Source organism: Callithrix jacchus, chromosome 2 (assembly GCF_049354715.1).
Source record: "Callithrix jacchus isolate 240 chromosome 2, calJac240_pri, whole genome shotgun sequence".
Taxonomy (NCBI): Eukaryota; Metazoa; Chordata; class Mammalia; order Primates; family Cebidae; genus Callithrix; species Callithrix jacchus.
Window position 1 is genome coordinate 56,782,867 of NC_133503.1, and position 11,252 is coordinate 56,794,118.

The 11,252-nt window shown below is 55.4% G+C and overlaps 1 protein-coding gene across 3 annotated transcripts in view; it reads left to right on the plus strand.

Annotated features, from left to right (window-relative positions):
- The window catches only part of SNX8 (sorting nexin 8), a 49,500-nt gene extending 39,342 nt beyond the window's left edge, over positions 1-10,158 (plus strand). For all 3 annotated transcript variants that reach the window (XM_035289546.3, XM_035289540.3, XM_078363962.1), the window contains 6 exons: positions 494-654; positions 1,914-2,046; positions 7,333-7,401; positions 7,621-7,770; positions 8,114-8,263; positions 9,982-10,158. In XM_035289546.3, the coding sequence (XP_035145437.1) occupies positions 494-654; positions 1,914-2,046; positions 7,333-7,401; positions 7,621-7,770; positions 8,114-8,263; positions 9,982-10,107 (789 nt within the window). In that variant the 3' untranslated portion in view covers positions 10,108-10,158. The remainder of the gene's footprint in view (positions 1-493; positions 655-1,913; positions 2,047-7,332; positions 7,402-7,620; positions 7,771-8,113; positions 8,264-9,981) is intronic.
- Positions 10,159-11,252: the final 1,094 nt, after the last annotated feature.

Below are 11,252 nucleotides of genomic sequence, written 5' to 3' on the forward strand. Positions count from 1 at the left end.
CAGGTTCAAGCAATTGTCCTGCCTTAGCCTCCCAAGTAGCTAGGATAACAGGTGCCCACCACCACGCCCAGCTAATTTTTGTATTTTTAGTAGAGATGGGCTTTCACCATATTGGCCAGGCTGGTCTTGAACTCCTGACCTCAGGTGATTCACCTGCCTCGACCTTTCAAAGTGTTGGGATTAACAGGCGTGAGCCACCATGCCCGGCCATTTGAGTGTTTTTTGATAGGACCTCCAGTGTGATGACATTTCAGTGGACTCTGTGGTCTTTTGTCTTTGTGTTTGTGGCATGCAGGTGATGATGGTTTTCGTTTCTTGTTTGGACATGCAGAGTGATCCCTGCAGTGATCCCTGCAGGAGTGGGGCTCCTGGGGTGGCTCATGGACCTGCTGGGTCTCCTGTGGCTCAGCTTTTGGGAGGTCGGCTGCTGCCATCTGACAGGTGCTCCACAGCAAGTAACACACAGTATCTCTCCCTCTTCTCATCATGTCAGGACTTCCTCCCAGCTGACATCCAAGCTCAGTTTGCCATCAGCCGGGAGCTGATCCGGAACATCTACAACAGCTTTCACAAGCTTCGGGACAGGGCTGAGCGGATCGCGTCGAGGGCCATTGACAACGCGGCAGATCTTCTCATATTTGGGAAGGAGCTAAGGCAAGTGACCTTTCAGCTTCTGCAGGGACAGGCGCGGTGGGACGGGAATTCACGCTGGTGAAGGGCTTGGGCAGAAAATGTGTTTACCGTAATAACCAGCATCCTGACCTGTTTCATTCCAGAAGGGGCAAAAAAGTGGGTCAGGCACATGGGGGGTCATATTTGGAAGAAACGAGGGAGAATTTCGGCCCAGAAATGCGGATTCCTGAGCACGCGTAAATGTCGACCAGTTTCTTTTTTTTTTTTGAGACAGTTTCACTCTTGTTGCCCAGGCTGGAGTGCACGGTCTCCACTCACTGCAGGCTCCGTCTCTTGGGTTCAAGTGATTCTCCTGCTTCAGCCTCCCGAGTAGCTGGGGTTACAGGTGTGTACCACCACGCCTGGCTAATTTTGTATTTTTAGTAGAGATGGGGTTTCTCCATGTTGGTCAGGCTGGTCTCAAACTCCTGACCTCAGTTGATCCACCCACCTCAGCCTCCTAAAATGTTGGGATTACAGGTGTGAGCCTCCGTGCCTGGTCTAATGCTCACCAGTTTCTAGTGTGGTAGTTTTCCCACGGTTAGGATGAGACTTTAAAAAAGATCCCAGGCCAGGTGTGGTGGCTCATGCTTGTAATCCCAGCACTTTGGGAGGCTAAGGTTTGTGGATCACTTGAGGTCAGGAGTTTGACACCAGCCTGACCAACATGGTGAAACCTTGTCTCTGATAAAAAAATACAAAACTAGCTTGGCATGGTGGTGTACACCTGTAATCCCAGCTACTTGGGAGGCTGAGGCAGGAGAATTGCTTAAATCTGGGAGGCGGAGGTTGCAGTGAGCCAAGATTGAGCTGTTACACTCCAGCCTGGGCAACAAGAACAAAACTTCGTCTCAAAAAAATAAACAAACAGAAAAGATCCCTTTGACTTGGGGAAGAATAGACCATGGACTGGCAGTGCTTCCTTTGCTTGAGGGTCAGGGAGACCCCATCCAGGACTCTGCTCCCCTGAGCAGTGCCCCTAACCTGTGCACACACGTCACTTGGGGGCTGGCCAGGAAGAGGATGCAGCAGGGCCTGGGTTACAGCCCCAAGGCCATCCTTTCTCCCAGGCTCCCAGGGTTTCTGCAGGCTTCTCTTTGAGCAGCAGGGGCCTCGGAGGGTGGGGTGGTGGGGGGCACACTGTTGAGAGCTGCGCGTCCGTTGCAGGGGATGCCAGACTCAACCACAGGGTGAGCTCCAGGTCCTCGAGTGTCTCTTCTCCTGTATGCTTGCTCCCTCAGTGCCATAGGGTCTGACACGACCCCGCTGCCCTCCTGGGCCGCTCTGAACAGCAGTACGTGGGGGTCCCTGAAGCAGGCTCTGAAAGGCCTGTCTGTGGAATTTGCGCTGCTCGCTGACAAGGCTGCACAACAGGTGAGTGGATCGGTCGTCCCAGGCACCTGCTCCAGAGAGCACTCTCGGCCCTGGCATGGGGGACCGCCGCCTCCTCAGATGGGCTTCACAGGTTTTTTTTTTTTTGTTTTTGTTTTTTGAGACAGAGTTTTGCTCTGGCGCTGCCCAGGCTGTAGTGCAGTGGCTTGATCTCAGCTCACTGCAACCTCTGCCTCTTGGGTTCAAGCGATTTTCCTGCCTTAGCCTTCTGAGTAGGTGGGATTATAGGTGCCCACAACCATGCCCAAGTAATGTTTGTATTTTTAGTAGAGACGAGTTTTCACCATGATGGCCAGGCTGGTCTCAAACTCCTGACCTCAGGTGATCCAGCTGCCTTGACCTCCCAAAGTCCTGGGATTGCAGGCGTGAGCCACTGCGCCTGGCTAGCTTCATAGTTCTGAGCTGAGTGAATGAGCAGCTGTGCCCTAGCTGGGAGCTGCCCATCCCAGTCTGTTCCTGGTTGCTCCCTAGGAGTGTTTACACTTTTGAGAGGGGGTTTCCAGCGACAAAACAGATTGGGCTCTAGTCTTGAGTGTTGATTTTGCTGAGGTTGGAAGATAGACTGTTTTTGGAAAGATAATCTTGGATTTCCAGGCATACTTCTGGGTGGACCAGATAGTTACCACTTAGCTGTCTGAGTCCACCAGGATTTGGCACTGAGACTTAACTCATCAGAATAATCATGAAGCCCCAGCACCCAGGAGACTCCCGCCTCCCGCTCCACACACAACCTCAGGAAGTGCTTCTGCTGCATGGGCAGAAGCTGTTCTTAGAAATCCACCAAGATCTTGGAGTCATTTGGGGTCAGTTTGAAGATAAGTGTTTACTATCAAACTGAAAGGCTCATCTGGGGGATTTTATGTTAAAACACTGTTATGTGGCCGGGCATGGTGGCTCACACCTGTCATCCCAGTGCTTTGGGAGGCTGAGGCAGGAGGACTCTTGAGCCCAGTGCTCTGTTGTCTAGGCTGGTCTCAAACTCTTGAGCCCAGGAGTTTGAGACCAGCCTAGACAACAGAGCAAAATTTCGTCTCTATAAAAAATTTAAAAATTGGCTGGGCACGATGGCTCATGCCTGTAATCCCAGCACTTTGTGAGGCCAAGGCGGGCATATCACAAGGTTAGGAGATTGAGACCATCGTGGCCAACATGATGAAACCCCGCGTCTACTAAAAATATTTTTTAAAAAATGTAGCTGGGCATGGTGGTGCATGCTTGTGGTCCCAGCTACTCGGGAGGCTGAGGCAGGAGAATCACTTGAACCTGGGAGATGGAGATTGCAGCGAGCCGAAATCGTGTCACTGCACTACAGCGTGGGCAACAGTGTGAGACTTTGTCTCAAAAATAAGTAAGTAAGTAAGTAAGTAAGCAAGCCAGGGGTCATGGTACATGCCTGTAGTCCCAGCTACTCAAGCGGCTGAGGTGGGAGGATCACCTGAGTCCAGAAGGCAGAGGCTTCAGTGAGCCTCGATGGTGCCACTGCACTTCAGCATGGGTGACAGAGCAAGAGTCTGTCTCAGAAACAAAAAGCTTCCATAGGTGTGAAGGTGAGAGCTTGCTGCCTAGTTTCTATTTCTTGGGAAAGTGGCCTCCAGGCTACTCATATTAGTTTGAAGTTAAGTGATCGGAATGCCTGTGAGGGCTGTGCCCCCCACTGAGCCCCAGAGCTCCTGAATGGCTTGATGAGTTGTGAACCCACCTACTGTGGAGTTGGGGCTTTTCAAGTTGGAAACAGGGCACTCAGGTGCCCATGACATTTTTCGTGCTGAAGAGGAAATTTGATGTCTTTGCTGGTGTGGAAAGTCCTAGGTTTTCTTCCTCTTCCATCCCCGCGCCTGTGTGTTCCCTTTAGAAACGGAGGGAGGGCCCTCTTGGTGTCTGTGGATTGGGGCTGGGTCCATGCCATCTCCAGGTCTGTGTGCCCACTCCCCCCAGGTGAAGAGGACCGAGAATGTGGGGCTGGGGGCTTGTCAGGATAGAGGCAGTGGAGCTCAGGTCTGCCTGCCCTCGCATTGTGTGTCTGTGTCGTGACTGTGCTCAAGCCACTTTGGTCTCTGGGGCTCAGTTTCTCCATCAATTAAATACAAGGGGGTTGAACTCGATTATTAAAAGAGCTATGTCTTTTTTTTTTTTTTTTTGAGACAAAATCTCGCTCTGTCCCCCAGGCTGGAGTGCAGTAGTGGGATCTTGGCTCACTGCAACCTCTGCCATCTGGGTTCAAGCAATTCTCCTGCTTCAGCCTCCCCATTAGTTGGGATTACAGGTATGCACAACCACGCCTGGCTAATTTTTGTATTTTTGGTAGAGATGGGTTTTCACCACATTGGCCAGGCTGGTCTCGAACTCCTGACCTCAAGTGATCCGCCTGCCTCGGCCTCGGCATACAGGCACGAGCCACTGCGCCCGGCCAAAAGAGCTGTTTCTTTAACCTGCTGACCATTTCTTCCAAGCTTGGTGTGCAAAACGTAAAAGCTGTTGCTGTCACAGGGACCCAGACCCTTACCACAGCCCACTTCCTCTGCAGCAGGTGGTGGCCAGCAGGGTGCCCAGATTGCCCCTGGGCTCTGTAGAGCACAGGATGAACATACTCATGAAGTGATTCCCAGGGTTTTTTACTGATTTAGCCCTGGATGATGCTGCATTTCCACCTTGAAGAGGGAGAGAAGGTTCAGGCTTCTGGTGGGGTAGGAGTTTGTGGTTTGAGGTTTTGCCCAGCTCTGTGACTGACATTTCATGAGTTCTGTTTTGGGTCTGTGATGTCTGGAGAAGTGCTGTTTCCTGAATATCTCTCACTGTTCTTGGTTGTAGTGAAACTGAGCTTTTACATGAAATAAACCTCAAGGCCTTTCATTTGATACAGCAAAAGTTCCACTTCACCCTTGCTGTACAGTCAGAGACAGCAAGGACTGTTTCTCATAATTCTGCTTGTATTTACACTAGTTTTATTCTCCCCAGACCTCTTAGGAGCTGTAGGAAGCCATATCCCAGCAAGATACATGAGACTGGTCTATGTTTTCCATGGTGACGGGGCCTTTGTCTTGGTTAAAGGCACATGCATTGATGGTTTAGGGCACATTTGTCCAACTAGCACTTTGGGAGACCTGGGTGGGCGGATCACCTGAGGTCAGGAGTTCAAGACCAGCCTGGCCAACATGGTGAAACCCCATCTCTACCAAAAATACAAAAATTAGCTGGGCATGGTAGCACACGCCTGTAATCCCAGCTACTCAGGAGGCTGAGGCAAGAGAATTGCTTGACCCAGGGAGGTGGAGGTTGCAGTGAACTCAGATCATGCCACTGCACTCCAGCCTGGGTGACAGAGCGAGACTCTGTCTCAAAACAAACAAAAATCTGTAAACTTTCTAAAAACATTATGAGATTTATGCGCAGACATTTTTTCTTTTTTTCTTCTTTTTTAAAGCTCATCAACTATAATTCATGTTAGTGTATTTTATGTGTGGCCCCAGATAATTCTTCCAGTGTGGCCCAGGGAAGCCAAAACGTTAGACACCCCTGGTTTAGGGTTTTGTGCAGCACTAAACCAGAGACGGGACTTGGTGGCAAATGACACGAGCAGGGGGACCCCCGAGCTCTTCCTCTTCTGCTGGGTCAGGGGATACACCTCCATTTTCCTGAGCCCCTGCCTGATCAGTTGGGAGCTGGGCACGCGGTTAGCTGGCATTTTCCTTCTAGAGTGTTAGAAATTCTTAGCACATTTCTTCTGGCACATTTTACGGCTGGAATCCCAGCTGCTGTAGGTGTGGGCTTGGTGGCTGGGGAGCCTTCTTGTTCAGTTGGCCTGAAGTCTGGAGGGTGGAAAGGGCATCTTAGGGTGCCCTGGGGTGCAGCAGAGCCTGGACAGCATCCCCGGCTCCCATTCCAGCTCTGCGTCCCACAAAACTCCTTCCAGTCACTTCTGTCTGTGCTGTCTCTTGCTGAGCTTGGCGTGCAGTTCGTGTTGCAAGCTTTTCACCCCCTGCTGCGGGTGGAGCCCGAGGGATTGTGGAGGGAGCCTCATGTTCCCGAGGTGCTCAGTGAGCTGTGCTGGAGCCCTTCAGGGCTGGGGTGTGACTGAAGGTGTCAGTGTCAGGGGTTTCCCCAGGATCCCTGCCATCGGGCTGGCTTCATTGCCGTTGTGGCTGGGGGTCTGTGGTGGGCTGCGCAGGTCAGGGATGGATGAGCTGTCCCTTCTGCTGCCATCCCCAGGCCCCTGCTGTCTCCAGAGCTTGGATGCTCCCCTCAGTGGCAGCCAGAGCCCAGGGCTTTGGGCTGATCCTTCATACTGCAGGTGCCTCTGACCGTGGGGTCAGGCTGTGTGCGCCGTGGCCTGGCCTGTGCCCCCACCGAGAGCTGCTACCAGTGTGAGCGGAGCAGCGGAGGCAATCTCTGTGTGGGGTTTGGCCCGTGGGGGCTGCCCCGTGTCCCCAGGTGCTGTGCGACTCTAGGGGCTGATCATCCCTCTGCCATGATGGGGCCCCTGTTCCACTACAGGGCTGCCTGCCATTTGCTGTGCATTCACTGCCCTGTTGGGCTGTGTCTGTGGCTGTGCTGCCCGCACAAAACCATGTGTGAGGCCAAAGAGGAGCCTGTGCCCACCGCCATCCCTGCCGTCCAGTGTGATGCTTCTGTGTGCAGCCCCAGGCAGCCGCCTCCCTTCCTGGCTCCTCATCCCAGGCATCAAACGCCTCTGCTGGCCTCTCCGTTGTGGTTTCACAGCATGTCCTTCCTGCAGCTGCTGTCCCTCCTACCCTGCACCCCTTCCTAGGCCTGCATTTCTCTCTCTTTTACTGATGCGGAGATGATGCCCTCATTCTCCTCTGTATCCCTCCCAGGTGTGCCTGTTTTCAACACAGCTCACAGCGTCAGATGGGGGACATCAGGTTTTCTGCAGTGCTTGATGGAGCTGCCGGGTCTGGGGGGTCTGGGGTGCCTGGCTCTCCCAGCATGTGTGTTGGGAGAGACACCGGCTCTTTGAAGCCCAGAGGAAGGCTGGACAGGCTGATCAGCAAGAGGCCAGGCAGCTGTCCTGCTGGATCACAGGCCTTGTGTCCATCAAGACTGCTGGGCTCAGAGGTGTCTCCGCCTGGTCTTGGGTGGGCCAGTGGGGAAGGGAGCCCCCTGCAGACCTGGCTGGTAGTTCTGGGAAGTCCCTCTGACTCTGGGAGGAAAGAACCTGCCCAGGCCAGGCTTGGGTCTGAATTCCCGGGCAGGGTTCCCAGTCCTGTGTGTGTCCTCGTGGGTAAGCTCCCTCTCCCCCTCACCTTCTAGGGTAAGCAGGAGGAGAATGACGTGGTGGAGAAGCTGAACCTCTTCTTGGATCTGCTGCAGTCGTATAAGGTGAGTCTTGGCTGCTCCTTGGTTGGGGGCAGAGCTTTTGGGAATGATCTTAGGATCTTTCAAGGGTGTAACTCCTGGGGGATGGGAGGAGCTGGAAAGCCAGGGCTGCAGCGGGAGATGGGACCTTCCGTCTCTTGGGTGTGCTGCCCTCGGCTGGCTCCGCAGGGTCCTGGCGCGGGCTTTGGGGGCCAAGGCTGAATGCCTCCCCTGACCCTACAGGACCTGTGTGAGCGGCACGAGAAAGGTGTGCTGCACAAGCACCAGCGGGCCTTGCACAAATACAGCCTGATGAAGAGGCAGATGATGAGCGCTGCTGTGCAGAACCGCGAGCCGGAGTCTGTGGAGCAGCTGGAGTCCCGCATTGTGGAGGTGGGTGGCTGGATGGCTAGGCACGCCCGTGGGAGCCTTTCCCCTCGCAGCCTTGGTGGGCCCTGGAGCTGTCCCGGTGGGCTCTCCTGGGTTGGTTCCAGGCATCTGGAACAGAGCTGGGGGTGCGGTGGAAGCTGGGAGCTGCCCCGGGTACCCAGAGTGACGTGGCTCCCTGCCCGGTGCTCCCTCCCTGGCTCTCTCTTACCTTGCCACCTTCCAAATGCCTGGTGAAGGCTGAAGGAGGAGGGGCCACCCTGGCTCAGGGAGCACGCTGGTGTTCAGGCCTTGATGCTCCTCCAGCTTCTGGCTGGGCCGGGTGTGAAGGTGGCTGTTGAATTTGCAGCAGGAGAATGCGATTCAGACCATGGAGCTGCGGAACTACTTCTCCCTGTACTGCCTGCACCAGGAGACACAGCTCATCCACGTCTACCTGCCCCTCACCTCCCATATCCTCCGTGCCTTCGTGAACTCCCAGATCCAAGGGCACAAGGAGGTGAGTCCCCCTTTGCTCAGGATGCTGTCTTGGCCATGGCCTTCCTTCTTCCCTGACGCCCTTCCCTCAAGCCTGGCAGCGCGGTGGCCGGCCACCCTTGAGAGGTTCTTTAGTGGAGTTGGGGTCCACATGGAACATGGTGCTCACCCAGATCTTCTAGTCTCCTTTCTAGCCAAAGTCAGAATCATGAGGTGTCCCTGTGATTCCTGGGGGTGGAGGGAGGAACAGACAGGGACAGTTTGCCTTCCGGAGGGATTTGAGAAGTCAGAGGTAAAGCCTGCAGAGCTCCCGCACCCTGTGGCTGAGACAAGGTTCTGAGTGCTTGGGAGCGCTGTAGGAGGGGTGATTTTCCAAAGAGCACTAGCCAGCTTTCTCCAGATGGTGCTTCCTTCAGCCTTTGAGAAGAAATGCTCTCGCAGTACTGAGACAGGCCCCCCAAAGTGCTGGGATTACAGGTGTGAGCCACTGCGCCTGGTTGAGATTGTTTATTAAGTAGCTGCAAGCAGCTTTGAAGCCGTGGTCTGTGGCATGTGTTGAATGGTGCCGAGTGTCTGGGATGGCCATAAGGTTTCACGCTCTCCCCGGGAGGTGCTTGGTGCCTTGGGTGCCGTCTGGCAGTTTGGGAATGGCAGGCCGGAGGTGGCAGTGGTGGGGCTGGAGAGGCGGAGACAGCTGCCCTTAGGAGCATCACTGCGAGATGGCCAGGGTCTCAGGGGACCAGGTTGGGCTTGGACATCTGAGTGGCTGGGTGTGTCCTCAGTGAAGTAACATGAGCAACAGGTGGGGCCCTGTCCTGTTGAGCAACAGGTGGGGGCATGATGCCATCACCTCAGTCCTACCAGTTCCATTATTGTGGTGATGAGGAGTTCCTCGTCCTGTGATACTGAGATGAGTGTGCTGTGCTCCAGTGACTCAGCCTCCCCTGCAAGCCCCCAGGGCTGTGCCCTGCCCCTCTCTGGCCACCTAAGCCCCTGCACGGCAGGTCTTGTCCTGACCCCTGCCTTACTGCCATGCCCTCCCCATCATGTCCACAGCATCCGTTCATTGCCCTGGTTCCAAAAGTGTTGGTGAGTGGGGCCACCGTTTGCATTCCGGTTTGTGTGTTATTGATTTGGTGGATGTGGTGTTTGTGTTTTTGGTTTGCTTTTTTGTTTTGAGACGGAGTCTTGCTCTGTCGCCCAGCCTGGAGTGTAGTGGTGCAGTTGCAGCTCACTGCAGCCTCAACCTCCCAAGTAGTTGGGACCACAGGCATGCACCACCACACCCGGCCAAGATTTCTGATTTTTTGTGGAGACTGGGTGTCCCTCTCTGGCCCAGGCTGGCCTTGGTGTTTGACCTGCCAAAGCCAGGTCCATGTGGTCCATGAAGCCAGTGCCTACACGGTAGCTAGAGCATGTACTGGCAGACCTGACAGTAATGCTTCTCATAATTCCACGGCAGGCAGCTTTGCGGCCCACGGTCCTGGGTGCAGGGTCCGAGGCGTGGGCATCTGTGACCACAGGTCACATGAGGCCACTGGCCCACTCCTCATTTGGACTTCCTCTGTGCAGGATGGGCGACACTGGCTCTGTCGGAGGTTTGAGGAGCTGACGCACCCACGTGCCCTTCTGTCCCTGTCACTGGCAGGGGAAGGAGGGATGGGAAGGAGTTGGGATTAGAGCGTGGTGGGGATCCTGGGCCCCACCAGCTGACCTTGTTCTCTTCGTGTTCTCTTTCAGATGAGCAAGGTGTGGAACGACCTGAGACCCAAGCTCAGCTGCCTCTTTGCGGGACCACACAGCGCCCTGACCCCACCGCGTTCCCCGCCACAGTCCCCGCCGGAGGACGGCCTGTGTCCTCACTAGTGCGAGTCTAAGGCAGTGCTCCCTGCGGCCACACTAAAACCTCTTTCCAAACGGTGTGTCCCGTGTAATTCCCTTTGGACGGCAGCTCCCCTTCCCGTCCTGCAGCCGGAGCCGATGCACTCAGCCCGTGGGCCGGGAGGGCACCCATGGACCACAGGGAAGCTGTGCCACACTGTCCTCCACCCCGTGGCCTGCTAGCCTGGTGAAGAGGGGTGGTGGGGTTCCTCCTGACACCCAGAGCCATGGGGGAAGGCAGGGATCTCTTATGTCACAGAGATTGTGCCTGGGGGAGCATGGGGGTGGGGCCTCCAGATGCTGGAACAGTCAGGAGGGGCGGCCTCGTGGTGCTGGTCAGTGGAGGAGAGAGGGAGGGCAGGGCCGCCCTGCAGTCAGGCATGGGACTGGCCAGGAACAGCAAGGGGACAGCCAGTGAGCTGATGGTGTGGACGCTGTCATGGCTCTTTGTGGTGGCAAGGCCAGGAGGGCTGGCCATCGGGCATGGGGCGTGCACTGTGAATTTTCTAGGGGACTTGCTGCAGTGAACATCAGGAGCCCTGGTCTGGGAGTGGCCTCCAGGATCCAGTGGTCCCATGTCCCCCTGCTCACTCCATGACCCCATGTGTGCCCTGTGCCCACATCATAACCCTGTGTGTGCCTCTGGTCTCAGGCCTGGAAGACAAAGGCGTGACGGAGAGCTAGGGCTCCAAGAGTGGGCGCTACAGTTGTTCTGTTCCTGTCCCCTGGACTCCCTTCATTTCTGGTGGCCAGTATTGGGGTCTTCACCGTGTGGCACTGAGGCTGGATGGGCTGGCAGAGGACAGGTGGGGGCATGGGGGATGTATTCCATTCCAGCTGGGGCTTTAGAGGAGGGATGGCCCCCTTTTAGATGGATTTCCTTCTCTGAGGCAACTAGAGTCCCCCCTCAGCCTCCCGCCATGCACTTGCCGGCCCAGCCACCCGCACACAGAGGGGACCCTTCCCTTTTCTGGATTAAGAAGCCATTCTCCTGAGCTCTGTGGGGCTGGAATGTCTGCCTCAGGCCTGGGTCTGCTCCTGCCCCAAACCCCTTTTGTGGAAGGCACATGGAGCTTGGGGATCTCCCGGACTCCTGCGCTTCTCCAGAGCCTGAGGCCCTCCCTGTGGGG